Source organism: Myodes glareolus, chromosome 22, assembly GCF_982192425.1.
Source record: "Myodes glareolus chromosome 22, mMyoGla1.1, whole genome shotgun sequence".
NCBI lineage: Eukaryota > Metazoa > Chordata > Mammalia > Rodentia > Cricetidae > Myodes > Myodes glareolus.
In genome coordinates this window covers 46,742,452-46,769,839 of record NC_142047.1, presented here as the reverse complement: position 1 = coordinate 46,769,839, position 27,388 = coordinate 46,742,452, and the positions used below count along the sequence as shown (strand labels likewise).

The following is a 27,388-nucleotide window of genomic DNA, read 5'->3' as shown; positions in this document are numbered from 1 at the left end:
GCATCCATCTTCCAAGGGCTGAAGTACAGGTGTCCCCCACCTCAACCTGTTCTAGCAGGTGCCTGGGAACGAATCCAGGGCTTTATGGATGCTGGGCAAGCACTCTACTGACTGAGCTACAGCCTCAGTCCAGAAGTGTTCTCTTTGTCCCTTGTTGGCTGCTCCAGAAAAGGAAGACTGCAAGGAGACCCCTGGAGAGTTTCCAGGTTGTAGACTCTGAGATAATAGTCCCCGGATGGACCCCAAAGTAGGGAAGCCAGGGTTCTAGCTCAGGGCTTTCCCATCCTTCAACCTCAGAAGTCATTGCAAGAAAGCAGCCATATCTGAGGCCCGGGTCAGGCAGGGCGTCTGGTCACCCCGACTCCTTGCAGGGCTGTGCTCCCAGCTGAGCTGAAGCCTGTGGACCTCAGCCCACTCTCTCTGCTCGCCTCAGCTTTGCTCAGCCTTCCCAGCCTGGTGGGAGGGGAGGGGGGGCTGCAGCAGCTGCCTCCTGCAAGGGAAGCTGGGTCTCCATGGCAACATTGACGTCAGGGCCCCAGGTTGGGAATGCGGCCTCCCGCCCCCAGTGGCCAGCTTGGCCCAGCCTCAGCCCTGATCTGCAGCAGCTGGGACCCCAGAGTGTTGGAGTCACTGGCCTTGCCCTCTGATCTGACCCGTTTGGGGATGCGGGGATGCCGGAGGCTCTCATCAGGTGTGAGCAACTTGGTGGTCCTTCCTCATTTGCCGGCCCCCACTTAGTCCTCAAAGTGCCCTCAGCTGACTGCTTGCTCAACAGGCCCTGCTTCCTGCTCCTTTTACCACCAGGGGCCCCTCCCAGAGAGCACGTGCACTTAATGAGAATGAGGGGAAGGGGGAAGGGGCCGGGAAGGCAAACAATTCCCAGTTTATCACACAGCCCTCTGCTCTACATTCGACCCCAGTTTACTGTTCTAGGATAAAGACCCAAGAGGCCTTAAACCCTCTCTCTGGTTGATCCAGGGGTCTTCCCTCCTGCTTCTCCTGTCCCTCCAAAGTGCCTGGCACCCCTTAAAGTGTCCGCCCATGCCCTTTCCTACCTGGAAGACTCTTCATCTACACTTTGGGGAGTCATTCCTGGCTCTCCTCAGGGCCTGCCCCTGAGCCCACGTTCCTCTCGGAGGCTCTCATGGCGGCCTGTTTCCCATCCACTTTCCTCATGGTCATCCTGAAAAATGGTATGTGTGATTACAATGGCTGCCTCCTCCCTCAGACTGTGTGGCTTGGGGTCACAGATGGCTTGTGTTTCATCCACTCTTGAGTCCCCAAAGAGCCTTGTGTACAATAAATGTCCCCTACCCCCATCCCTTTTTTCTTCCTTCTTTTCTCTAGGACACACAAATACATGAATACACATGCACACACACACACACACACACACGCACACACACATGCATGTGCACGCAAACACTGGCAAGATGGTTCAACAGGTAAAGACACTTGCCCTTAAGCCTGACAGCTTAAGTTCAATCCCCAGGTCCCACGTGGTAGAAGGTGAGCACTCGCTCCCACATCTTTTCTTCAACCTTCACATGCACACTGTGGAGTGCGGTGCACGTCAACACATATCCATAACTGAACATAATAAAAAGAATTTTAAACCACACTTTTTTGTGTGTAGTACTGGGTGGGCATGGAATCCAGGGCCTCCTGTGCGCTAGGCAAGGGCTTTACCCTGGGTTACATACATGTGGAGGTCCTAACCCCATACATCCTCACACAGCCCTGACACTCAGTCCACGGACAGATCAGCCACACACAGATAAGTGCACACATGCACCAATGTATCAATGTCTTGTATCTTGGGGTCACACAGACACCAGAGTCACCTCAGATGCCGTCACTGTCCCAGATGAAATCTGGTTGCATTAGCTCGTGCCCTGCTGCTCATTCCCAGGTCCACTGACCCTATGGATCCCTGTCCTGGAATCCACATGCATGGAGCCATCAAACTGTGCGAATGAGGCTGTGCCCAACAAAGAGAGGAATGTGCCTGTGGTAGCCACAGGAGGGACTACCAGAATTCTAAGGAATCTCTGACCTGGCTGCCCAGGAACACACCAAATTATTAAAAATACAAGCAAAAAAAAAAAAATCCAGGTTGGTGGTTTGGCTGGGGCATGACTCAGTGCTAGGGTGCTTGCCCAGCATGCTCAGGTCCTTAAGTCTCCGCATTTCTCCCAAATCCAGACTCACCCTCCAAACTTGGATGTCCGATACGGCACCTGACTCACTGGCTCTGTTCCACCACCCACCACGCTGGCATGTATCACTCATCCATGTACCCATTCAGTTATACCGTATCAGTGTGTAGGGCAGAGCTGCTTCTCCCTCCTGACGGACAGGCAGGAGGCTGCCGTAGCCGGGGCTGCCGCATTCTGTGTCTAGCGTGGACAAAGCCTTGGAGTTTATCCCCTGCCAATGAAGCCAGTCATGGCAGTATGCAGCCGCAAACCCAGTTCTCAGGAAGGTGAAACACTGGAACGGGAAGTTCAAGTTCATCCTCGGCTATATAAGGGGTCATAGGCTAGCCTGGGCTAAAGGAGACCCTGTTAAAGGGAGAGATTGGAGCCAAGGAGGAGATGGAGCCTGCCTGAAACATGAACGTGTGTACTGTTTTGCCTAAACCAGTGGTTCTCAACCTTCCTAATGCTGCGACTCTTTAATATTGTCCCTCACATCGCAGTGACCCCCAGTCATAACTGAAAATTTACTACTGTTGTGAATCATAATGTAAATATCTGTGTTTTCTGATGGTTTAGGTGGTCCCTGTAAAAAGGTCATTCAACCTCAAGGGGTCGCGACCCACAGATTGAGAACCACTGTGACCTAAGCCATAAAATACAATTATTCCTGTTGCTTTGTATCTTGCGTTATGAGTCACCGTGAGCTGCTTTGAGCACAGGGCAGGATGCATGTGGGTTATCAGTGAACACTCCACCCCTTTCTGAGAGACCTGAGCCTCTGTGGATGCTGGTATCCTGGGAGAAGGGCCTGGAAGCTGTCCCCGGTGGATGTGAAGGGATGAAGGCCTATATTCTGCCATAAAACAGTGATGCTTGCTCTGGGGTTGGGGCCTCAAGCGAGGCCTGTGAACCTGAACTCTGCCAGGCAGCCCTGCCATTTCTACATGCATACACACATACACATACATGGACACACACACAGCCTGTCAGGAGCCTTTTCTGAATAGGGTTGTCTGGGACTGGGAGGCTGCCTCTCCATGTTCACGAAAGCTGCATAAAACCTTTTCATTGGCACTGAGTCCCAGTGTCCCAACTCTCATGTGTCAGTCCCCAGGTGTCGAGGGTCTCTGCTTCTTAGAGCCATTCCCTGGGGCTCCTGCCTTCTAGAGATTCTAGAGCCGGCTGTTCCACAGCTGCTGAGCCCTTAAAAATGTGAATGGCCACACTCAGGGGTGCTCTCAACCCACAACCCTGCATCTGGAAGCCTCTTAAGGAATAAACCAGCATGCAAATGCTTCATTACTATTTTCACATTGGTTACACTTTGAAGGGATAGTGTTGTGGATAAAGAAACACATTATCAAAATCACTTGTAGCCAGGCATGGTGGCACGTGTCAGCATACTGGAAGGCTGAGGCAGGAGACTCGTGAGTTCAAGGACGTTCACAGGCTACGTCTGTGTCTCATATTGACTGTCTCGTCTGACCCTGTCTCATATTGTCTCAAAAATTGTCTCAAGTTACCAGGCAGCGGTAGCGCATGCCTTTAATCCCAGCACTTAAGAGGTAGAGGCAGGTGGATCTCTGTGAGTTCAACACCAACCTGGTTTACAAGAACTAGTTACAGGACAGGCTCCAAAGCTACAGAGAAACCCTGTCTTGTAAAAACAAACAAACAAAAATCTTTCCCAAGTCAATTCCATCGGATTCTTTCTTTCCCCCCTTTTTTTGGTTTGTTTGGTTTCTGCTGTTATTGTTTGTTTATTTTGTTTTGTTCATTGAGACAGGGTTTCTCCGTGTAACAGCCCAACTGTCCTGGAACTCACTTTGAGACCAGGCTGACTTTGAATTTACAGAGATCCATCTGCCTCTGCCTCCCAAGAGCTGGGATTAGAAGTATGAGCTGCCGTGCTGAGCTGCACCTATTTTATTTTGTGTCTCAAAATGTAATTGCTGGAAACTTTGCTTCTGAGAGTCTTGCTCTGTAGCCCAGTCTAGCTTTGGGCTTAGGGCCATCCTCAGCTTTGTCCTGTTGGGACACCATACCTGGTTCTTTTGTTTCCATCTTGAGTGACCGGAGTGCCCTCTATTCTCCTTCTTCTCACAGAACTGCTTTAGCACAGGGGAGGCAGCGCCACCCCCTCTGTGCCTACTGGTGCTCTCAGGGTGCTGTAAGGACAGGGTCATGACCTCATGTCCCACCCAGCAGCTCCCCAGCAGCCAGGGTATGTATGGGAGGGAGTGGCTTCTTTAAGGGCACCCTATTCCCACAGAGCCCCACAACTTCCTTCTGGATCGTCAATCCCTCTCCTCCCTACAAATGAGGGAAGCCAGGCCTATGGTGTGGAGCTGGACCATTCTTTTCTACCATTACACTGAGAACAAACAAACAAACAAACAAAAACAGCCAAGGGGAGGCCAGGCACGGTAGCACACACCTTTAATCCCAGCACTTGGGAGGCAGAGGCAGGCCTATTTCTGTAAGTTTGAGGCCAGCCTGGTCTACATAGTGAGTAGATAAATAAATAAATGAAGAAATAAAATTCCACACAGCTGTGGGCGGGTGGAGGGAGTTAGTCTGTTACTGGAAAGTGTCTCTTCCATTCTGTCTTTCTCATCCTGATGAGCTGACCAATTAACATGTGGGTCCTTCTTCTGAAAGCCATGTCTCTGTTAACGGGTCTCAGGGAAGCCATCTGATCATGTGGCTCCAGGGTCCTAGGTAGCCATGTGAGCAGGGCTTTCACCAAAACTCAGGTTTGACATTCTGCCCTCAAGGTCCCAAGTTCTTGATTTCCAAATAAGATACCTCCCTAATCTCACCTCTGTCTCCACTAAGGCTGCAGCACCTCCCAGTTGAGGCTTCTCAAAGGAGGGGTGTAGAAATCACTTAAGAAACTCAATCATATACAGATTGTGGCAGGTGTTTAGGACAAGCCCAAGTTGCTGCATTCCAAGGGGCGCTTCAAGACCCGAGCGCCGTCGGTCCTAAGCTCTACAGAGCTAGTTCCAGGACAGGCTCCAAAGCTACAGAGAAACCCTGTCTCGAAAAAAACCAAAAACCAAACCAAACCAAAGCAAAAAAACCCCGCAATCTTTTCACATTTTACATACCTATCCCAGTTCCCACTCCCCCCACCTTCCTCTTCCTCCTCCTCCTCCTCCTCCTCCTTCTTCGTTTTTCAAAACTGGGTTTCTCTGTATATCTCTGGCTGTTCTGGAACTCTGTTGTCCAGGCTGGCCTCAAACTCACAAAGATCCACCTGCCTCTGCCTCCCGAAGTGCTGAGATTAAAGGCGTGCACCACCACTGCCCAGCTCCTCCTCCTCCTCCTCCTCCTCCTCTTCTTCTTCAAGATTTGTTCTGTCTGCCTGTGTGCCACAAGAGGGCATCAGCTCTCATTACAGAAGGTTGTGAACCACCATTTGGTTTCTAGGAATTGGACTCAGGACCTCTAGAAGAAGTCAGTGCTCCTAATCCTCTGAGCCCTCTCTCCAGCCCTAGCAGCCAGGCTTTTAAAGCAGAGGTCTGAAACTTGACTGCACAGTAGAATCATCTGGGAAGCTTCTAGATCTTGCATTACCAGCTTTCCCCCGCCCCGGCCCCAAAACAGCTTGTTTAGTATGTTCAATTTTCCATGAGAACCCAGTGTGCAGCCAGTCTCAAAGGCAGAACGTCACATATACAGGAATCACCTAGGAGACCTGGTAAGCACCCAGAATCTTCAGAGGGTCTGGGGGAGCCCAAGAGTCTGCAGTTAGGACTGTCACTACCATCATTCAGTTCGTGTCAACTTCTTTCCTGGCTGGTATCATCCACATTAGAGTAGGGACAGAGAACGAAGCCAGCAATAGTTTTAGGATGGTATCCAAATCCAGAGAGAAATTACCGAGAAACAACTCAAAGCCACATTCCCCAACATAAACACCTGTGCAGGCTGTGCCGCGAGCAGGGAGTTCTTTTATAGTACAGATTTTAATCTTTATTACTATTTTCCAGCATACCAGCAGGTGGCAGTAGAGAGTTTAACGCCTACCTAGTCAGAGGTGGTTTTTTTTTTTTTTTTGCAAGGACTGCATGGCTTCCGTAGATGAGAAGAACGCGTCCCCTTAAAACATTTTTTTTCTTCTTTTTTTGTCAGGGGAGGCAGGACATAGTGGTGGACACTTGTAATTTCATCACTCAGGAAACCGAAGCAGGAGGATCGCTGCAAATTCCAGGTCAGCCAAATCTGCGTGGTGATTTCCAGGTCAGTCAGGGCAACGGCAGCCACAATAAAAACTCCCGAAACTGCAAAGTAAAACAAACTCTAGAAAATATTGCCCCCTAGCCCCTAGCCTCAATCAGCTGCAGAGCATGGTGTTGGACAGCTGTAATCTCGGCACTCAGGAAACGGAGGCAGGAAGATAGCTGCTAATCCGAGGTCAGCCCAGTCTGCATAAGTGACTTCCAGGTCAGCCAGGACGGCCCTGTTAGAGTCTGCCTCAAACAACAACAGCAGCAGCAAAGAAAACCCCGAAAAGTAAACACTGCAGATAATATGGACCCCAACCCCCAGCCTCAATCAGCTGCATTGTTTTTTGTTTGGGGTTATAGAGTATGTCGACACCCCGACACTCAGAAGGCCGCCAGCATGGCACTCTTGGCTCAGTTGCGGTCGCAGGTATGAGCTCACATGCTTGCTGCATGCAATTTTTCTTTTAACTGAGCTGCAAACACCTGTGACATTAATAAACCTTTAAAGGTTATTTTAAATTATGGGTATGAGTGTGTGTATATGCAAATGAACACAATGCCCTTGGCGTCCAGAAGAGGGTGTCCATCCCACCCTACCCCCTAGAATGGAGTTATTAGGTACTGTAAGTCAATCAATGGGATGCTGGGAACCAAATTCTGGTCTTCTGCAGGAGTAGCAAGTGCGTTTATCTGCTGAGGTCTCTCCAGCCACTTAGTAACCTTCACAGTGCACTTCCCAGTGGCACATGGAGCCAGCGCCATGCCATAGAACTGCTCTCTCTCTCTCTCTCTCTCTCTCTCTCTCTCTCCCCGTTATCCCCAAAAGGAACCCCGTGTACCCATGGGTAGCCAGTCCACCCACCCAGCCCTGACAAATATCAGGTGGCTTTCCAGCAGTCTGGATGTGCCGAGAAGCAAACCCGGGCTTTTGTGTCTGGCTGCTTTCCCTCAGTGCCGTGTTTTGAGGTATATTCATGTCATAGGCTATATCATTATTTCTTTTCTTTTCTGTATACAATTTATCTATTTGTATGTGCCAAGGCACATGGGTAGAGGTCAGAGGGCAACTTGTGGGAATTGGTTCTCTCTATCCACCATGTGGGTTCCAGGAATAGAACTCAGCTCTTCAGGCTTGGCAGCAAGCACTTTTGCTTGTTAAGCCGCCTTGCTGGCCCCCTTCTTTCCTTTTTATGAGCAAATAATATTCCACTGTCTATATGGGCCTCTTACACCCTAGGTAAGTGCTATATTATCGAATGACACCCCCTAGCCCTGTTTTGTAGCTATGTGGGCTGCTTCCCTCTGATGCAAATCTTCAAGAGTTGTTGTGTGATGTGTCACATGACCCTCATTTGCAGAGGAGAGCATCACGAGTGTCTAGCCACCAGATCACCACAGACCAAGCTGCGGAGCGCTCAGATCCTTCCCGTCCTGTCCACGTCAGTACCGAGCCTCTCCCAGATAGCACTATGGAGATCCCTGACATTGCTGAGGGCTTGCACCTACTTAAGAACTTTCTAGAAGAAAACCATTCCTGTGTGCCTGGCTCCTTTCACTTGGTCACCCCTCCCCCCAATTATCCATCATTGTATCAGGTGGCGATTTCTTGCCGTGTACGTGAATACACTATTGTGTGTATTACTGGAGTGACCTAGACATTTGGGCGGCCCAGTTGTATATCTGCCCCAGGGTGTTTACCATTGGTGGACCTGTTGTTCTTTAAGTCACGCACTAGAAAACCTTGCTGGTGGGTTGGATGTGTGAGTTCAGTTCTAAAGATGTCTGGGGACACAGCTGCTGGCTACAGAGCGCCTATCTATGTTTGAGCAGATAGGTCTGCAAAAGCAGCTGGTCCACTCGGCTTCCACCTGCTGAGGCCAAGTTTTCGTAGCAGCCCCTCCCGGCGACTCTGAGAACCAGCTAACTAACACAGCCCTTCCAGCATAGCCAGGCAGCACAGGAACCTGGTGAGGGCACAGCTCTCTTGGGAGACTGCTTCTTAGACTGCCCTGGAAGGTGTTCTCCACCTCACCTGGTCCCAATCCTAACATGGCTGGCCACTCTCTTAGTGGAGCAGCATATGCTGTGACTGTCACTCACCTGGGCCACTAAGTTCTTTAGCACCTCCAAAGGGCTCCTCCCCACTCAGCCTAGGCCGGAGATCACGTGAAATGTCACACCCCCGCATCCAGTGTGCCCATGGTTGGCTATGGGGACAATGAGGCAATCCAGTTTTTGAGAGCATCCCTTTTGATCGTGTCCCCTTAGTGAGGCCTGTCCTGCTCCATGGAAGCCCAAGCTTCTGCTTCACCTCAGCATACTGGTGTGGCCTCAGCCGGGGAGCTGGTCCTTGGCCTTTCTACACGCAGGCCAGTGGAAAAACCCAGGAGAGGAAGGGGTGTGCGGGGCAGTCCTAGAGTCAGGCCTCGGGTGACGAGGGCTGTCAGGTGGAGGATCAGGTTGTCTGGGTGGGCAGAGGGACCGGGACACAGGCATAGCACACATCAGACTATCTCAGGGCAGCGGGGACACCCACAACAGCTTGAGAGATGGTGGGAATTCTCTGTGGTGCAGGTGTTTGCATGCTGCCATAGCGACGGGAGGCCAACTTCCGGTCTTCCTCACTCATTCTCCACTTTAGAGTTTTGATACAGGATCTTCCGCTGTATCCGGAACTTATTGGCTCAGCTATGCTGACCAGCCTGCTCTGCCCATTTCCACCACCCCAAGAACTGGGATTTTAAGTGCAAACATGCCCCTGTGCGTGGCTCTGCACGCAGGTGCTGGGGACCCGGGCTCAGGTCCACACGTTGTTGATGTGCCAAGTGTGTTACCTGCTAAGCTTTCTCCCCTCCTCCCGCCCCGCTCTTTTTAGTTTTGACACAAGTTCTCACCACACAGCTTAGGCTGGCCTGGATCGAAGTGGCCTACACTAGCCTTGAACTCCAGATATCTTCCTGCTTTCGCATCAAGCGCCGGGGTTACGGGTGTGTGCCACCATGCTTGGTAATCTCGTCTCTTTTCAGACAAACTGAATTTGCTTCTTGGAGACACCCCTGGCAAGAAGAAAGGGATGGCTAGGGCTGGACTCCAGCCTACGAAGACCCTCTGGAGAGTGGCAGGGGCTTGGGTGTTTCAAATAGGATTTTACAGAGGGCAGTGACGTTGCCCCGGCAAAGTGTCACGGAAGGGCTGGTTGTCACAACGGTTGAGAGTGCTACTAGTAGGCAATGGCCAGGGACTCTGTTTGTCAGGCCTCACAATGAGTGACAGACTCAGGCCCCGTGGTCAAGGCCCCAGAGTGACAAGTCAGTCTTCAGGTGTGTCCCGGGGCTTTTCCCCATTTCCATCTCCATCCCCTCCCCCAACTATACAGCAAGGCCAGCCTTTGATGAGTCACTTACAGTTTATTTTTGCCTGAAAGTATTTCACATCTCTTTGTACACAGCTACGTGACAGTATTTATTATTAACCATCAAGAAAAGCAACAGTGCAGGGGATGGGGCGGGGTGGGATGTCTTAGTTCTTTTTCTTCTTCTTCTTTTTTTTTTAAATCTTTTTGAAATTTTTTTCCTTTTTTTTTCTTTTGGTTTTTTTTTTTAAATTTTTATTTTTTATTTTTATTTTTTTTCTGCTTCTGTTTCTCTCTGCACCAGGGTGCTGTGAAGTACGGAACCGGGGTTGGAGTTGGGGAAGAAGGCAACAACAGAAACCAACAGAGAAACGAACACAAAACAGAACTCACTCCACACACACACAGGCACACGCACAAAAGAAAACCTGCCACGGAAAGTGAATTAAGACTGAGACTGAAACCCAAAGTCTCTGTTTTTCTTTTTTTTTGTGTGTGGTTTTTTTTTTTTCCTTTTTTAAAAAAATGAGGGCATTGTTGGGGGGGGTAATAAAGTCTACCTGGCAAAGTATAAAACAACCGAAGCATGGTTTCCATCGAATAAGATTAAATAGATATAAAACAATTAACATCGACTGGTAGGTTTGGTTTGGAGGTGCCAGGGAGGGGAAATACTTGTGCTAAACGAACAGAAAAAGGGAAGAGAGGGGACCCCAAAAGAATTGTCAAGGGGGGCTGTTCTGTACACTGAAGGCTTGATAAGACAAGCCAACTGTTTGAAAAAGAAATGAGGTTGGTCTGCCTCGGGGCACATGGGTGAGGGGATGCCGCAGCGACTGCGCGCTAGTGGAGAGGCGTGGACAGTCGGGTCGGGCTCTTCTCTCCCAAGAGACCATGCAGAGAGGTGGGCGTGGGACATGCGTGAGGGAGCCACAGGGTGGGGAGGCCACAGGTCGCAAGTCTCAGTAGGGGACAGGGACAGCTAAAGAGGGGTGGGGACGGCAGCAGGACCTCGGAGGACCAACACTTCTATGGGGTATAAAGGGGGAAAAGGCCAGGACCCTTCCAGATTTACAGAAGCAGCGGAGGGGAGGAGTGAGCTACAATATGGAGACCCTATCTCCTTCCTCCTCCTCCCCCAGCTTGATCCCCCCACCCACGAGGAAGCTGGAAACATCTGGAAATAATACAGAGTAGCAAGTGGGCAGACTGACTGACTGACGGGGAGAGCACTGGCATACAGAGTCCATTAAGAAAAAAAGCAATTAATTTTCCAAAGGTCTTTTTTTTTTCTTCTCTCTGTTGCTTTTTGTTTGTCTGTTTGTTTCCTTTAAAAACCAAAACGAAAACAGCACTAGCACTAACCCGACAGCTGACTGGTCCAGACAGTACTACACGTCAGGGGGCAGGTGGGGAGGGAGGGCTGGGCAAAGACTTCATAAATAAGAGCGGGTCCCAGACCCGCAATTTGTCAACATTTCTTAAATAGGCGCGTTATTTAAATCTTATGTACAACAAGAACCACTTTGCATAGCGATGGTGGGGACACAGGACGATGGGGTGACAATGACTGAGAATTCCTGTCCCATTGGCAGGGGCGAGATCTCGGCTCGGTGCACCTCCCGGAAGAAAAAGCATCCTCCTTCTGGCCCGAGTCGATGGCATCAGGCTGGATGAATGCCCCCACACATGGCATCACACAACAAAGGCAGAGAAAACCCACACAGGGATCCCCGCCCGCCCCTCCCCTGCCCTCCCGACCCGCTGTTCATTTTCTTGTTGCCACCAAGGCTGCTTTTGATCAAGGTCTAAGGTTCCGATATGAAGCTCTAAGAATTAGGCGGGGGCTGGGCGTGCTGAGGATCCCCCACCCCTCCCCCCCTCCGCCCCCCAAGACTCCCCCATCTAACCCACAGCCAGTTGCTGGGGCCATCCCAGGACCCACTGCTCTACAGCTACTAGTCAAGAGTCGTTTTTTTTTTGTTTTGTTTTTGTTTTTTTGTGCGACACCATCCCGTGCACACAGGGGCTTCACCAGGCTTCGGTGTAGCGGACATCCACCTCCTTCAGATTAGGAAGTTTGGCCTGTGGGTGATAAGAAGGTACCTCGTCAAATACCAGCCATCTCCCTCAGCAACCACAGGGTAGACATTGTGAGGCTGTGGGCTCTCAAGGGTCTGGAAAGGGCTGGAGACCTTAAACACAGCACAGGGCGTGTGGCCTCAGAGACATTAGGCAGTAGCTAATGTGCAGAAACCACAGCCCCGTGGAATCACAGCGGCTGGGAGATTTGACTGCATATCTGGAGTCCTGAGGCTCGTGGTCTCATGACTGCAGCCACACTGAGTCCTGCCCTTGGCTCCCAAGTGGCGTGAAGGATTAACCATGACGTTCAAGGAAAGCCCTGTAATAGACTATATATTCCTGGGTCCCTTCCCATTGTTAAGTGAGCATGGGCAGAGTAGATAAGGGCCCAAGGCAGCAGCAGAAGCTGGCCTGGACTCTTCGTCTTGGGTTCCTCTGTTCTTAAACCAAAATATGGTCCCACCTGATACTTTTATTACATTTATGTATTTGAGACAGAGCCTCACGCAGTCCAGGCTGGCCTCAAACAGCTATGAAGCGAATGACCTCCTACTTCTAAGTCTTCTGCCTTCAGCTCCGAGTGATGCAATTACAAGCATGGACTACCTCATCTGGTCTATATGGATCTGGGCATGGGGCACACAGTGTTCACCAGGCAAGCGCTTTAGCGACTGAGCCCATCCGCAGTCCAATCCACTTGCAAGATTCTTCTCAGCCCCTGCCCTCTGCTCCTGCTGGCAGACTAGTCTCTCAACAGCTGGCTTTCCCTTCACTTAGAGAGGCATCTGTCTCATTAATGGTCTCCTGCCTTTACTTCCTGCCTTCCCAACATCCCTTACACCCACCAGCCCTATTCAATAACACACACATGCTTTCATGCACACCAGGACACACAGAGACAAAGGTGGCCTGCTCATTGCCCTGTCCTATGCCCAACAATCTTCAATGGTTTCGCCTGCCCAGACAGAAGCTGCAAGCTGGGGCCTGTGGTCACCAGTACAAAGCTGGGAAACCTCTTCAAGTCACGCTTGGCAGTCTAGGAGGCTGTGCAGAAAAATACAGATGGCTAGGTTCTTTTGAAAAAACAAAAACAAGAAACAAAACTAAACAGGAGGGCTGGGCCAGAGTGCCTACTGAACCATGTGGGTTTGCCTGTCATTTAGCACGAACATCCTACTTCAAAAGTCAGGCAGTTCCCAGATGCCCCAGCAGAGCAAAGACGGAGGTTGGTCAGAAACTAGTATCGCTGAGCTGCTTCCGTGACACTCCGGAGTGTAAAAAATAGGTAAGGGGCTCGGTAGAGGGCTCAGCAGGTAAAGGTGTCTGCTGGACAAACCTAGAGACCTGAGTTTGATCCCTGGAGCTCATGTAAAGGTGGAAGGAGAGAACTAACAGCTCATAGCTGCCCTCTGACCGCTGTGCCTGTGCCACGGGCAGCACGCGCACGTGCGCACATACACACACACACACACACACACACACACACACACACACACACACTATTTTATAAAAGATAGTAGGGGCTAAAGAGATGACTCAGTGACTGCTCCCCCGGAGACCAGAGTTAGGTTCTAAGCATCCATATCAGGCCGTTCGCAACCACCGGCCACTCCAGCTCCAGGGGATTTGATGCCTCCTGAATGCACCCACACACGTGACACACACAAACTCTCTCTCCCTCCTTCTCCCCCCTTCCCTCTCGAGATGAAGACAAGGAAGTGATTTTTGTCCTCCTAAGCACTGGCTCCCACTCCCCTCTTCCACTTGATCTCACTGTCGCTGTGGCTCTGGGGAACTGGAGCACAGGATGCTGTGAGAGCCACGCTTTTCTCATGCCGCTACATGGACAGGTGCCCCTCAGTGTGTGTGTGTGTGCACGTGTGTAAATGCACAGACGGAACTAGCAGGTGCAAATCCTGGTGGCCACACTTCTTTCAAGCCTGACCCAGTGCTAAGAACACTGGCCGGCAGAGGCACCCTGAGTGGTGTCTGGCTCCACAGTTTCACCCTTACCCTCCCCACTGACCGCCCCCCCCCCCACCCCCTGTCGACTCCTAAGTTCTGTGCCTTCTGAGAATCGTGACCTCTCTGAGCACACCTCACGGCAGCTGCTGTCTGGCCTTCATTCCCTGCCTGGGTGTGGCGGGTGTTACTACGTTCCTGCCTGCAGCGAAGAGCAAGCCCAGCTGTGGCTGGGAAGGTCAAAGTGAGTGACTAGCAGCGGTCAGAGGACCACAAGGAGGGTCCCGACCAAGGGTTCCAGAGGATTCTCTGGCAGTGGCTTCCAGGACGTGGGGGTGTCTCTGGGACCCAAAGCTGGATGTGCCAAAGGCCCTGCCTCCACCTCCCTAAGAAACACGTGTCCCGGTGGATGAAATGTCCCAGCTGCCACCCGCAGGGCCTCCTCCTCTCCCTACTCAGTTGTCAGGCCCAGCCCTGGCGGCCTGCAACAGCCTAGGTAACACATGACCTGTGTCTTTCCTGGCTCCTGCTCCCACAGGTCACCTCCCAAACAACAGCTAAGTTTTCAAAAGTAGAACTTGGCACCCCACTGAGAGTCCCTGGGGTATTCTGGGCGCGGAGGTAGGGGTGGGGGGTGGGGATCCAGACTTTCTGTGACCCAGGGAGGATTTCTATGGCCCTCCTCGTCTGTCCTACTCCAGTTGTGCTCACTATGGCCAAGGCCTCCCTGTCACCATGGACAACCCCGGCTTCTTATCCTTCGGATTCAACATCTGTGGCTTCTTCTTGGAAGGGACAGAGCCCTGGCCGGCTTCCTTAGTCACTCTGCCCTCACCCCTACCCATCTTTTTTTTTTTTTGGTTTTTTGAGACAGGGTTTCTCTGTAGCTTTAGAGGCTGTCCTGGAACTAGCTCTTGTAGACCAGGCTGGCCTCAAACTCACAGAGATCTACCTGCCTCCCAAGTGTTGGGATTAAAGGCGCGCGCCACCACCACTCGGCACCCCTACCCATCTCTATCTGCTTCTGGTGCATCCAGCCCTTGTGCCAGAGAAGCTTCTCTAAGGGTAGCCAGTGGGGGAGGGATGGCCAGAACGGGGGTGGGGGAGGAGAGACAGCAAGAAAGGGAGGGGATGGCTAGGGAGGGAAAGCAGGGAGGACTTACCTTCAGATCCTCGTAGGTGTCAGCCGAGAGCTTGGTGCTGTTCATGTTTAAACTGCAAAGACTCTTCATGGCTGGGTAAAGAGAGACAGTGACCCCACGTGAGAAAGTTATGGCGGGATGGGGACACTCAAGCTGCAGGCCGTTCTCGGTGTGGATGGATGAGGGAGCTGCGACGGCTGTGGGTTCAGCTGTCATGACCACCGGGGCAGTCCATTTCAAGCTCTGGGGGTCAGAGCTGGGCCTTTTCTTGATCCCTGACCTCTGACCTTCTCTCCCCTTCAGTGCTAGCCTTGCCCTGGGGATCCTGAATGCTTCCTGCCTGGCATTGCTGGCCCACGTCTCTCACTGTTGGTCTCAAGAGTCAACATCAAGTTGGGGTTCATGTTGGACCATACAGGAGCTTGCTGGAGACACATCCAAAGGCTTATATTGCAATGCTGGGGGGGGCACACAACAGACCAGTGGGGGGTTCTGCACTGTTAATTAGACCTAGAACACCCGCCCCTTGTGCGCGCGCGTGCACACACACAACATTCATGTGTTTCCTGTAGGAATATCCTGCAGGGAATGGCTCAAATGTCACTCATGTTCCCCTTATCAGAGCTCCCGCCATCCAGAACTGTAGGATTGTCACAGTCACTTCTGTGATCTACTGTTACACTCTCTCTGCCACCTCCCAGAGGCCTGCTTGGCCATTCTACAGCCGAGTCATGAGGCCTCTTGTCTGAGGAAGCAAGTTAGAAAACGGCACACGTGGATTCCCAGGCTCACTAACCCCCTTGAGCAGAGCGCTGTGGAACCAGTATCCTATACCCTGTCCCAGGCTCCTGTTAGTTACTAATTGCTTCTCAGGCTGGACAGGCCCAGGAATGCCTGGGAATCCAGGGGCACAGGGGTGCGTTTTCTGAGCTGCTGATTGGGACACCAGTGACAATGGTGGTTTCAGGTGGCTGGAGGGAAGACAAAGGCTAATCTCACAAACGTCCCTGTTTCCTCTAGTTGACTAGTTGCCTGAGGGCAGGGACAGCCCTCCGCTTGTTCCCAGCACCTTGCCTGTGCCAATGTGCAACTGGTCCGCTACAAACTGGGTGCGCAGCCGGGTGTGTGTGTGTGTCAGCCCACCTGCCGCAGACCGGTACTCACAGCTGAGGGCCAGCAGGCCAGCGTCGGTGACTGGGGTCTCACACAGGTTCAGCACCTGGAGCATAGTGAGGTGTTCCGACAGGAGCCGCAGGCCGGCGTCTCCAAACTGTGGGGCAACATGGGTTCTTAGCCTCGGCAGGCCCAGGGGAGGGGACCCTAAGGCTGGGCAGGAGTGGGAGAGGGTGGAATCTGTCTATGAGGCCACGCCCTCTTTTCAGCACTCAGTCCTCCGTCCTGAGTTCAGATCTAGTTTCTCACTAGGACATAGGCCAGGCAAGGGCCTCTATCAGAGTCTGAACTTAGGTTCTGAAACCTGAAAGCAGCGCTCAGGTGGCCTTTCCAAGAGATGGAGGAGCCTGTGTATCCCATAGGGCTACATGCTGGGATATAGGCCAGTGGTACCATGCTGGGATTCAGCAGGCTCCAAGAGAATACTCATGTATTCCCCCTCCCTGTCAGGTTGAAGAGGCCTAAGGTGAATTCTCAGCCCCGTATCTTCCAACTCAGGAGCCTGTGCCGTGTTCCCAATGGGGAACTGGGCTGCCAAGTGGCATGGGAACCCCAACTTCCTCCTATCTGGGGGAATGGGTTAGGGTTACGCGTGCAGAGCAAGTGGCTAGGCCCATGAGCTCTTGGGCATTAAGATCAAGTATGGGGGAGGTGAGGGAGAGGACAGGGCGTGGGGTGTGGGCGGGGCGGCACCTGCGTGGACCACAGATTGAGCTGCTTGAGGGAAGGCAGTTTGATGAGGTGCTCGGCGCAGGCACTGGTGACGTTGGTGAAGGCCAAGCTGAGGTTCTCCAGGTTTCCGAAGGAGCCAGAGCTCAGCAGGCGGGCCAGGTCCGCATCCTGCAGTGGGTGGCATGATGCTCAGGGCAGGCTGGGGCATTGACCGGGTAGGCCTCACGCCCACTCCCCCCCAGCCTCATCTGCAGCTGACACGGGTCTCTGACCACACCGAGGTCTTTGTGTCCCCAGGAGCTGAAGGGTGGTGGCTCAGCCTGTGGTGTGACTCATAGCTTGAGTCACGGCTGGGCTGCAACCAAGGCCGGCACCCTCCCAAGCAGAGCGTGCACATTCACATGCGTGGTGTGCCTGTGTGTGTGTGCGTGTGCACACGTGCGTATGCGCGCGTGCAAATGCAGAGGCATGCACACCCCCTGGCCAGCAGCTCCTGTGGAGTTTCCATGTGGATAGCCAGTTGCTGCCCTCGGTCCCAAGTCAGCAGAGAGCCACACGTGCCGCAGACCCTGGACTGAGGGTCTTTACTTTGATCTTTAGCTGCCCCTTGAATTACAGCTAACGTCCCGGCCTCCTTTGCAGCTAATTATGGCCGGGTGCTGAATATGGACCATGAGATGTACATATAGAACTTCTAAGAAGACTCTCTAAGGGAAGGGCGGGCTGTTCCCTGTCACTTCCTCCTTCCTTGCTGGCTGGGATGGAGCCACAGTGGCTGGAGCCTGGGCAGGCTGCCTGGTCCATGAGCGGGAAGCCATGCCTCGAGGACAGTGAGGTAGCAGGAAATTAGATCCCCAAAAGACCTTGGAAAATGGGAAGACAGTGTGCAGATCTCATAGGGTCGTAAAAGTCAAACAGACTAACAGTCCAGTGCTTAGTAGCTATTGTTACCATGGTTACTAGCAACCCCTCGGTAATACTGCCGATGTCACCAGCACTCTTTTGTCTTTTTTTGAGGTGCTGGAGACTGAACCCGGAGCCTTCACACATGCTAAACGGGGGCTCCATCCATGAGCAGCAACCCCAGCCTCAACATCACAGACAAGCTTCAGCGTACTATCTTCATTCTGTTTGGTTTCCATCTCTTCCTCTTCGGCCCATTTACCTCCTAGAGGAGCTGGCCCGCCTCCCTGTCCCATGGTCTCCCTGTCCCATGGTCATATCTTCTCTCCCCTCCTGATCATCTCTCACCCTGAACATCTGGACAGTTCACTTCCCTGCTCCACCCATCTTGCCCCGCCCCGCCCCACCGCACCGCACCCCCCGCAGAGACTAAAACTTACTTACCGTGGACTTGGAGGGCAGTGTTAGCCTGGTGGGCCCGCCTTTCCTTTGCTGCAATAGAAATGAGATCAGGTGAGTCGTATGTCCCCTCTGCCACCAGCCCCTTGGGCAGAAGACACCGTGACGGTCACAGCTTATGGCATAGGTGGAGTGCGGGTGTTCTGACTGGAGGGGACATCACCCACCCAATTCTTGTTGGGGGAAGTGGCACCCACTTCAGTTCTGGCGAATGACAAGACAAGTTTTACACCAGATGTCTGATGACAGAGACCTGGGCTGTGTACACCTTTTGCCTAGAGCCACACAGTGGGGAGGGGGAGGGTGGCTCCAGGGGAAAGGAGAGCCCTCACGAGCCCGTGTGCACCCATGCAGAGACAGCCTCTCAGCTAGGACTGGGTATGACGACACCTGGGCCTCTGCAACGAAGCGGAAGTGGGTTGTGTGACTTCGGCCCACGGGCTTTACCTCTTCTTCTGCGCCCGTCTAGAATGCTGTGCGAAGGACAGGGAACAATCCCAAGCGCTTTGGGTGTGGGGAAGCCGTTCCAAGGGGTCACCTCGTGTTCTGGGAACAGCGGGCGCGTAGCGGCGAGGACTTACCAGCTCCTTCAGCTCCCGCTGCCGGTCGCACAGCTGCTCGTACATGCGCTTGCCCACATCTGTGCTCTCCAGCGTGGAGATGATCTGCAGCTGGGTGTCATTGTTGTCGATGATGTTGTATTCCAGCATCAGGCATAGGATCTGCCAGGGGCCAGGAGGGTGTGTCAGGGAGTGGCCTGCCACAGGACCTTGGCCTATGCTACTCCCCACGCTCGGAGTACTCTGCCTTTGCCCCCGTGTTAACGTTTCAACCCTACCTCCAGGGTAATGTGGGCCAGTAAATTCTTTTCTGTTCACACCCCCTTGACTGATGGGCAGCTTGGTGACTGCTTTCTAGAGGGTAGAATGTGGCACAGTGATGCTCCCCAGTTCTGACCGCTCTTATCAACTCCTGTTGCCCATGGGACAGGTGTTCTGGGAGTGTCTGGCTTTGGGGAACCTCGTGGAGTAGTGGGGAAGAGGAGACGGAGGAGGAACAGTTAGGCCCCGGGCTTGTCCTCTTGAAAGCTGAGCAATGACCCTAAAGCCACACAAAGCCGACAGAAGCTGGGGCTGTCAGCTTCTGAGAGTCCAAGAAAAAAGTCTCGCAAAGGATGCCAAGGGCTTTAACCCCCATGGCAACCTCTGGAGACTCCAAAGAACAACTCATGCAAGCCTAGCTACCCTACCCCTTGGGCTGTTAACGGTTCTGTGCTTCAAGAGGAGACAGTTGCTATGCAGTAATAGGTGATCAGAACAGACACTTGGAGATGGATGTGACCGACACGGTGAATGAACCAGCAGCGGCCTGAGACGGGCAGCTGTACGCTCAGGAGGCTGCAACCACACCTGCCTTACCCACCCTGCCTGCTCCTCACACAGACCCCGTGTGAGGACACCTGGGCCAGGGCCTCACCTCCGCCATGGTCTGGTTCCCTCTCAGTGCCAGGAGCATGCAGGGGCCCAACTTGTTTTCCGCCAGCGAGAGCAGAAACTTTTTGGTCTTGTAACAGGAGCCCATGAGGATGTGCACCTGGGAGGCAAGAAAACCGAGGTGAAGCAACCGGGTTACCCTCAGGGCCAGCCCTCTGTGGGCAGGGACAGGTGGGGAACTAAAAGCTGGGGACCCTCCCTACTTGTGCTGACAGCCTGGTCTCCCGTGACTGTCAGACCGTCCCTATGTTCACCTTCTCCCAAGGTGAACAGTGACTGAGGACATGTTTAACACTGGACAAATATAAGACGACACTGTACACTGGAACGGGGTGCAGGCAGCAGGCAGTCACCCAGACAGAAGAGACAGTGGTCAGTGGAGCTGTCCAGGGGAGCAGAGCTAGCATCAAAGGGCAGAGGTGAAGCTGTAGGCCACGTGTTCCAGAGGCGGGTGGTGCTGATGGTAGCAGAGCCACGTACCCGAATGTTGGAATGTTTCTGCACAGGACAGTAATACTTACATTCTATCTATTTTACCACAGAGGAAAAAAAGGAGCCCTTCCCCCCAGCTCCTGCTGGGGGCTGTGGTATTTGGTCCTGTGAATTCTTAGCATTGAGGGTACCAGGTAGAAATTTCTAGGCAGTTCTTGCTAGGTCGGGGAACAACAGGCCAGACTCATGTAGCAGCTGAGCTGTCCTGTGCTCTGCTTTCTCTGTGCTACTAAAAGATGCCTGGAGAGATCACCCACCCAGCAAAGCCTGCTCTCTCCTGGGATATGTTGGAGGGAGTGCTGCTTGTATTTAGTTAGAGGTGAGGTCACAAGAGCAGGGGCTCCCCGAGCTGTCCACAGAGAGACCAAACATCCTGCAACTTCATATAATAACAAGGGCCTTCTGGAAACGGCAGCCTAACCCAGGGACCACTTCTCGCCATGTGTCTCCATGGAAACAACACATTTCTATCCCCACAGCTGCCTGCTTCCTTCCTTGTCAATATATTCTTCTGGCCCATCGTTAACAACTCTGGCGTACACATAAAATCATTTGTGTGGGAGCTGACTCCCCGTGTCCTCTCTCACACTGAGTCTCCGCAGGAAAGGGTGGGGGAGACACTGAGCACTGCCCCAGTGAAGCTGTGACATCAGAGGAAGACAGATGTGACAAGTAGGCAGTAAAGCATGTTTCTAGGTACGTGGGACATGCTTAGGAAGCAGGTCCAGGGCAGCAGGCGAGGGGTTTGGAGCAGAATCGTAAGGAAAAAGATCTAAAAATAGACCCTCTCCCTTTTTTTGTTTTTTCGAGACAGGGTTTCTCTGTAGCTTTGGAGGCTGTCCTGGAACTAGCTCTTGTAGACCAGGCTGGCCTCGAACTCAGGGATCCACCTGCCACTGCCTCCTGAGTGCTGGGATTAAAGGCATGCGCCACCACCGCTCAGCTTAAAAATAGACCCCTTGAAGTAGTGTCTCAGAGGATATAATTATTTATCGTCATTGCACAGATCTTGTCCAAATTCACTGTGGTGACTGTTTACCCTGCAAACCAGTCTCTAGTAAAGACAGGAATAGCCTGAGCCAGGCTCAGGGGTCTCGGAGTCCTGGTGGCTCAGTAAGTATCTCACGCCTAAAACAACACGCAATTCTATGATGCTTCGGGAATGTCTCTGTCTTGTTTTTACATAGGAGGAAGCTGGAGCCCAGACAGGAAGGTCAGCACACAAGGTCAGCTGGTGGAAAACTGGGCAGTGACCTAAGGCCCAGGTCTAGCTGACGCTTGCATTTTCTGCACGTCACATGACCCCAGAAGACTATGGGGTCTGTGAATGGAGTTGGGTGTGTCAGGGAACAGCGACTGAGGTCACTGGCTACTTGGGCAGACTTTCTGTCCTGGGGAAAGAGGAGCCTGCGTCCTGTTGCTACAGAAGAAGCCACTACCTCTGGACAGAAGCTTGGCCTACAAAGGGCTTGTCAACAAGTCCTGTCAAGCGAGTCACCGGACCTCTCCGGGCCTCGGCTGCAGCCCAGGTGTGACTCTGTGTCACTGGTCTCAACTGTGGGTTGTGACCCCTTTGGGGGATGTTGAATGACCTTTCCATGGGCGGGGGGTGGGGCACATATCAGATATTCACATTAAGATTCATAAAATTACAGTTACGAAGTAGGAACAAAATAACTATGGTTGGGGGTCACCACAACATGAGGAACTGTATTAAAGGGTCACAGCATTAGGAAGGTTGAGAACCACTCTGCTATGGTTACAAAGTAACAGAAGCCACTGTGGATGCAGTGGCGGGCTCAGTGACCTCAATCCCTTCACCTAGGGTGTTGATGAGCACCCTGAGTCTGGCCCCCAATTCCTCATTGTGAGGACTGGCTGAGCAGGTGACACTACAGTACCTCGTGACAAGCTGCATCTGTCCCTTGCACAGAAAATCACCATGACAACCAAGTGTGATCTTGGACCCTCAGCTGCCTGGATTGTAAAATGGAGCGACAGTGAAGGTCCTCACTTCCCAGAGCAGGTGACAGGCTGGGTGCATCAGGCTCTTGGCTCAGGTAAGCAGGAATAAGTAACACTCCCCCTTCGGCCCCCTCCCTCTTCATGGCTGGCATTGTGCTGGCCAGAAGACTTGTAGGCAGGCCACACAATGGGCTGGCTGCCGTGCTACTCAGGATGGAAGAAGCCCAACGCCCACCAGCAGCTTCCTGTGGGGACCCCACGTACCATGCTGGCAAACAGCTCCCCATCATCATCACAGGCCACCCCTCCGGGGCTGTAGAGCTGGAACCAGCCATCCTTGCCGGCCCGCACGCTCAGCAGGCACGAGTGGACCTGTGAGCAGAGGACAGATGCGTTGTCAGTTCGAAACAGGCGCAGGTACAAAGGAAACGTGAATGGCGTTGACAAGCCAGGCAGTCAGGAAGGACACGGACTTCCTTTAGCCCCACAACCAATGGCCTCCTGCTAAGTTCCACAGACCTTCGGGGAAGTTCAGCCATATGTCCTCAGTTTCTTAGAAAAGCCACGAGGCCGACTTAGCTGAGGAAAGCTCTGAGGGAGACAGGGCTGTGGCCTCCCAGTGCAGAGCGGCCCCCGAACAGGCCCTGTCTCCATATTTTTTTCTGTTTCCCTCTGGGTGGGCCACTTCCTCTCTCTTCTGTTTGGGTCTCTGCCATCTCTGTGCCCAGGGCTCTCTCTTGCTCTCTGCCCCTCCCTGTCTGGGCTTATCAACCAACCCTTAGGCTTGGGGTGCTTGCCTTCTTCTGCCCCACTTCCCACCTTTCTTTCGTGGGCAGTCTTCCCTCTAGGCCTGTTTTAGGAATCTCAAGCTCTCTCCAACCCTGAGATTCTCTTCTGTGAGGTCTCATCCTCACCCCCTTATCTGTCCATCTGTCTTTCTCTACTGAAGGGTCTCTATCTACAGTGGGGACAATGTGTGTGAGAGGTCTAAGAACAACCCTTCTGTCCCTTCCCAGAGCTGTGAGTAGGTACAAATGCATGGGTACATGTGTATCCATGTTTGGGAAGGGTTTCACACCTATACCCACTGTGATCTCTCTCTCTCTCTCTCTCTCTCTCTCACACACACACACACACACACACATACACACACACACACCCCTGCTCTTTATGCCCTCCCTCCAACTCCTAAAACAGATTTTAAGTCAGGACTGATCATCAACTCAAGGGTGAGGGCCAATGCTACCGAGTCATTTGTGCACAGATAGATCTGTCAAAGACCCAAAAACAGACAGCAAAGACAGTGAGTCTCCATGGAGCATGGAGATACTGCCTGCCAGCCAGCATCTGGTTAGCCAAGGTCACCGTCCAAGACCACACCTGGGTGATTTCACACGAGGCCAGGCCCCCAAACTTTTTTTTTCCTACTGTAGAAAAAAGGAAAAAAGAAAATGGCTTACTTCCTGTCTTGGATCCTCTGCAAATCTCTGAATCACATACTTCAGTTCCCTGGAAGGAAGGGGATAGGTCATTTGCAGCCCTGAGTGGACGTGTGGACGTGGGGCTGGGGGAGGGTGGAAGAGAGGCAAGGCACATGGGACATTTCCTAGCAGGGACTGGATGTGAGTCACAGGGGACTCTGCGGGAGGTCCCTCTGCAGCCTCCCAAAGTGCATGTGACCCCAAGAATGGGCAGGAGAAGGCTGGCGGTGGCAGGGGTGTGACAGTGACCCAGAGCAGGGGACGCTTGTAGCAGGAGAAGGCGGGGTGGCTGCCCTGGCATACTCACTTGGTGAACTTCTCGTGTGCGAGAGCTCTGTACCAAAACCAAAGAGACAGACAGTTAGGCATTTGCTGCACAATGCTCACACACCCTCCAGGGACAACGAGACTGTAGCTCTGATTAGAAGAACGTAGAGGACATTGACAAAGAAATGTGGCTATCTTGTCCCTCCCTTTGACAAGGTGAGGATCACAGTTACATGAATAGGCTGAGCCCCCAGTGTCCCCAAAGCCAACAAACACCAGGTCCACACTAGTCAACTGCAGAGGCGCTAACCGGGTGCGGGTGCGGGGTGTGTGTGTGCATGAACGTGAAGGCACATGCAGGCTCCAGGGACCCAGGTGTGTTTGTTAATTGTTCCACAATTAAGGCAAGGCTGCACTAATTACCAGCGCACATTGCCAGGCAATCAGGGACCATTCTTCCAAGTGAATTGCATCATGGGCCACTGTCAAGCGGGTCCTAGGGCCTGTGGGGACAGCTGCTGCAGCCAATGATCCACAGACAGAGGAAGCTCTAAGGAGTCGGATTTCTCCGGTCTCCATTCTTGGGGGCCCAGAGGGAGCTAGCGGGGCCAGCAAATGGGGCAATTACTGGGTGTAATGTCCCCCTCCGAGGAGCTGCATTCACAAACACGGGCTCGCTAATGGGCTCTGCAGAGAGCCCCAAGTGCCTCCCAAGGCCCAGCAGCTTCCAATCTGTCAAAACAGGCCCTCAGGCATGTGAAGCCGGTGGCTCAGCTGAAGCTCTGGGCAGGCTGTGACCCACCACCACCCAACTGTTTCCCATGATGCATTTCCTGTTAGGAGAAGGGTGGTGAAAGAGAGACAGAGGGTGCCATCCATTTCTGGCCACATTCCGAGTGTGGTGTCAGCTAATGGTGGGCATTAAGGCGCAGTGAGTGAGTGTAGCTAGCCTTCCCCCGCACAGTCCGGAAATGGCTCTTATGTGTGCATTTTCTTTTCTTTGTTGGTGCTAGAGATTGACCCCTGCTCCCCCCACCCCCACCCCGAGCACTGCATGTGGTAGGTGCTCTCCAGCACCTCCCTTTTTTGGCAGACAGGGTTTTGCTGGGTAGCTCACACTAGCCTGGAACTGTAACTACAGCAATGGTTCTCAACCATTGGATATGGATCGCAACACCATCGGGGTGAATGACAGCTATCGAATAGCAGATATCTGCATATCAGATATTTACATTACAATCTATAATAGCAGCAAAACTACGGTTAATACAAAATTTAACTTTATGGTCGGGAGTCCCCGCAACATGAGGAATTGTATTAAAGGGTCGCAGTGTTAGGAAGGTTGAGAACCACTGACTGATTTACTGGCATGTGCTGCCATGCCTGGTGTCGTAATAGATCAACTGTCGAGTTTTACTGTCCCCCAGGGAGGGAGGGTATTATTGTTTGCACCTGGTGCATAGTTAAAACCTGTTAAAGCAACCATCGGTTTGGCATGGTAAAGGTGGCTCTGACCTTCTCTGAGTCTAAGGGTTCCCTGTGTCACTACCATGAAGGCTGAGACTATTCTGACCACATTCTCAGTGTTTCAGAGGTCCACAAAGTCAGGCTACATCTCGATGTCTCCGCTGTGGGCCCCAGCCCCGCTCTGTAACACCGTGAGCCTCTGGAACCGACACCACCCCCCCTCCCATTCAGACAGGGCATAGTGGGACTTACTCTTTGGGGAATGGAATGGGCTGAAGCAAGCTAGCCAGGGACGGCCTCCAATCATCATAGTCAGACCTAGGATGAGAAAGGAAGTCGGTGAGGGGTGGCCTCACAAACAATCCTGCGAGACCGTGAGACGGTAAGTGTCTGGTGTTATCACACAACGTGGATGCTGCCCCACCTACTTCATGGACAATGTCCATAGCACAGCCTGAATCCATAAAGATCATTCCCGACTTTCACACAAGAACCAAGGGGACAACTACCTAGCTCCCCAGGATCACACACTCCCCCGCCTTGTTCAGAACTGAGACTTCCTGTCTCAGTTCACTGCCCTTTTGAGCCATCACCAAGGGTGAGGGACTAGTCTAGGCCTCTAATCCCTAACTCCATGTTGAGGTCCCAGACCCTTAAGACTTCAGAATGTGACATCTGGAGAGACAGAGGGCCTCTAGGTTGGACCCTGACCCAATCTGATTGACATGAGAAGTATGGGCAGAGTAAAGCCCCCCAAGGACTCAGCGAAAGGGAACCAGGGCAGGCTAGCCCGCCACACCTTCACCTGTCTCCTCAGAACTAAGAAGACACTGTAGTTATAGCCACACGGCCTGCGATGGGGGTCACAGTAGTTCAAGTGTGTCTCTCATCGCTGGTTGACGGACCCCAAAGGAAGCCTACAGACTGATTCGAGAAAACCAACCAACCAACCACGGTTTGAGGCACTGCCCTCATCTACCAGAAACTTCTTTTTAGACAGGGTCTCAAGGCCAGCGAGACAGTTCTGTGGGTAAACATGCTTTGCCCCAAATCTGACAACCTGAGTTCAAGTTCGAGCCCCAGAATTCACATGGCTGAAGAGAATAACCCCTGCACACGGTCCCCTGACCTCCACAGACCTCCACATATATGCCGTGGTATTTGAATTAAATGCACACACGCGCACATATACACATTCGGCAGCTGAAGAGCGAACCTCAAGGGAGTCTGTTTTCAAGGCACGAGTCTCATCTTTTCAGTGGCTGGGTGGACAGCTGACCCTGGGCTTAAAGTCTTATTCTTGGTCCTCTTTGGCATTCAGAATTCAGGTTTCCTGGCATCACCTCCATTAATGAAATAACGACTTCCCACATGCCCCCCCTCCTTCTTGATCTTCCAATCCCACTCAATCTGTTTTTGAGATCGGTATTTCAAGTAGCCCAGGCTAGCCCTGAACTTGCTATGTAGCTGAGGATGACCTGGTCCTCAGGCCTCCACCTAGGATTTCAGGCAGGCTGTACCGTGTGTTGGTTTGTGCAGTGGTAAGAGTGGACACCAGGACTCTGAAAGTGAGGCAAGCGCACTACCAACTTAGTCACGTCTGGTCCACCCTTCTGGATTTTTAACACTGCTGATAACCTGGCCATCCGAGCATATTCTGTCCCTCTGTCTGGGCTTGTCATAGAAATACAGCCTGCTGTTTTTCAGCCCTAGAACAAATGCTTCCTTCTAACAAAGTACAGCTCAGATAACCCTTGGCTCTGGACGATTCCTGCCCTACCGCCCTCTGAAGGAACCTGCAAGAAATGCCTTCAGGACACAGATCACACCCTGGAAGGTTCTAAGGAAAGGCCCAGATGGGCAACAGGGAAAAGAATTGGCAGAAGGGTCTGGTGGTGTTAGATAAAATTATAATAGTGATATGGTTGACACCTAGGCACGTACTGTGCCCCTGTACAGAGCTCAGATTTGATCACTTCATTTCTGCAACATCCACAAGAGGTGGGGGAAAGGGATGTCTGGGTTCGGCAGTAGGAGGC

At 52.5% G+C, this 27,388-nt stretch overlaps 1 protein-coding gene across 1 annotated transcript in view; it reads right to left on the bottom strand.

Moving 5' to 3' along the window:
- Positions 1–9,823: 9,823 nt before the first annotated feature.
- The window catches only part of Cmip (c-Maf inducing protein), a 194,232-nt gene continuing 176,667 nt past the window's right edge, over positions 9,824–27,388 (bottom strand). Inside the window, exons 11-21 of the mRNA XM_087900457.1 lie at positions 25,602–25,667; positions 23,923–23,949; positions 23,595–23,643; positions 22,399–22,506; positions 19,661–19,777; positions 18,766–18,906; positions 18,170–18,217; positions 16,844–16,990; positions 16,142–16,247; positions 14,999–15,069; positions 9,824–11,873 (exon numbers count right to left, since the gene is read on the bottom strand). Of these exons, the coding sequence (XP_087756583.1) occupies positions 11,820–11,873; positions 14,999–15,069; positions 16,142–16,247; positions 16,844–16,990; positions 18,170–18,217; positions 18,766–18,906; positions 19,661–19,777; positions 22,399–22,506; positions 23,595–23,643; positions 23,923–23,949; positions 25,602–25,667 (934 nt within the window). The 3' untranslated portion in view covers positions 9,824–11,819. The remainder of the gene's footprint in view (positions 11,874–14,998; positions 15,070–16,141; positions 16,248–16,843; positions 16,991–18,169; positions 18,218–18,765; positions 18,907–19,660; positions 19,778–22,398; positions 22,507–23,594; positions 23,644–23,922; positions 23,950–25,601; positions 25,668–27,388) is intronic.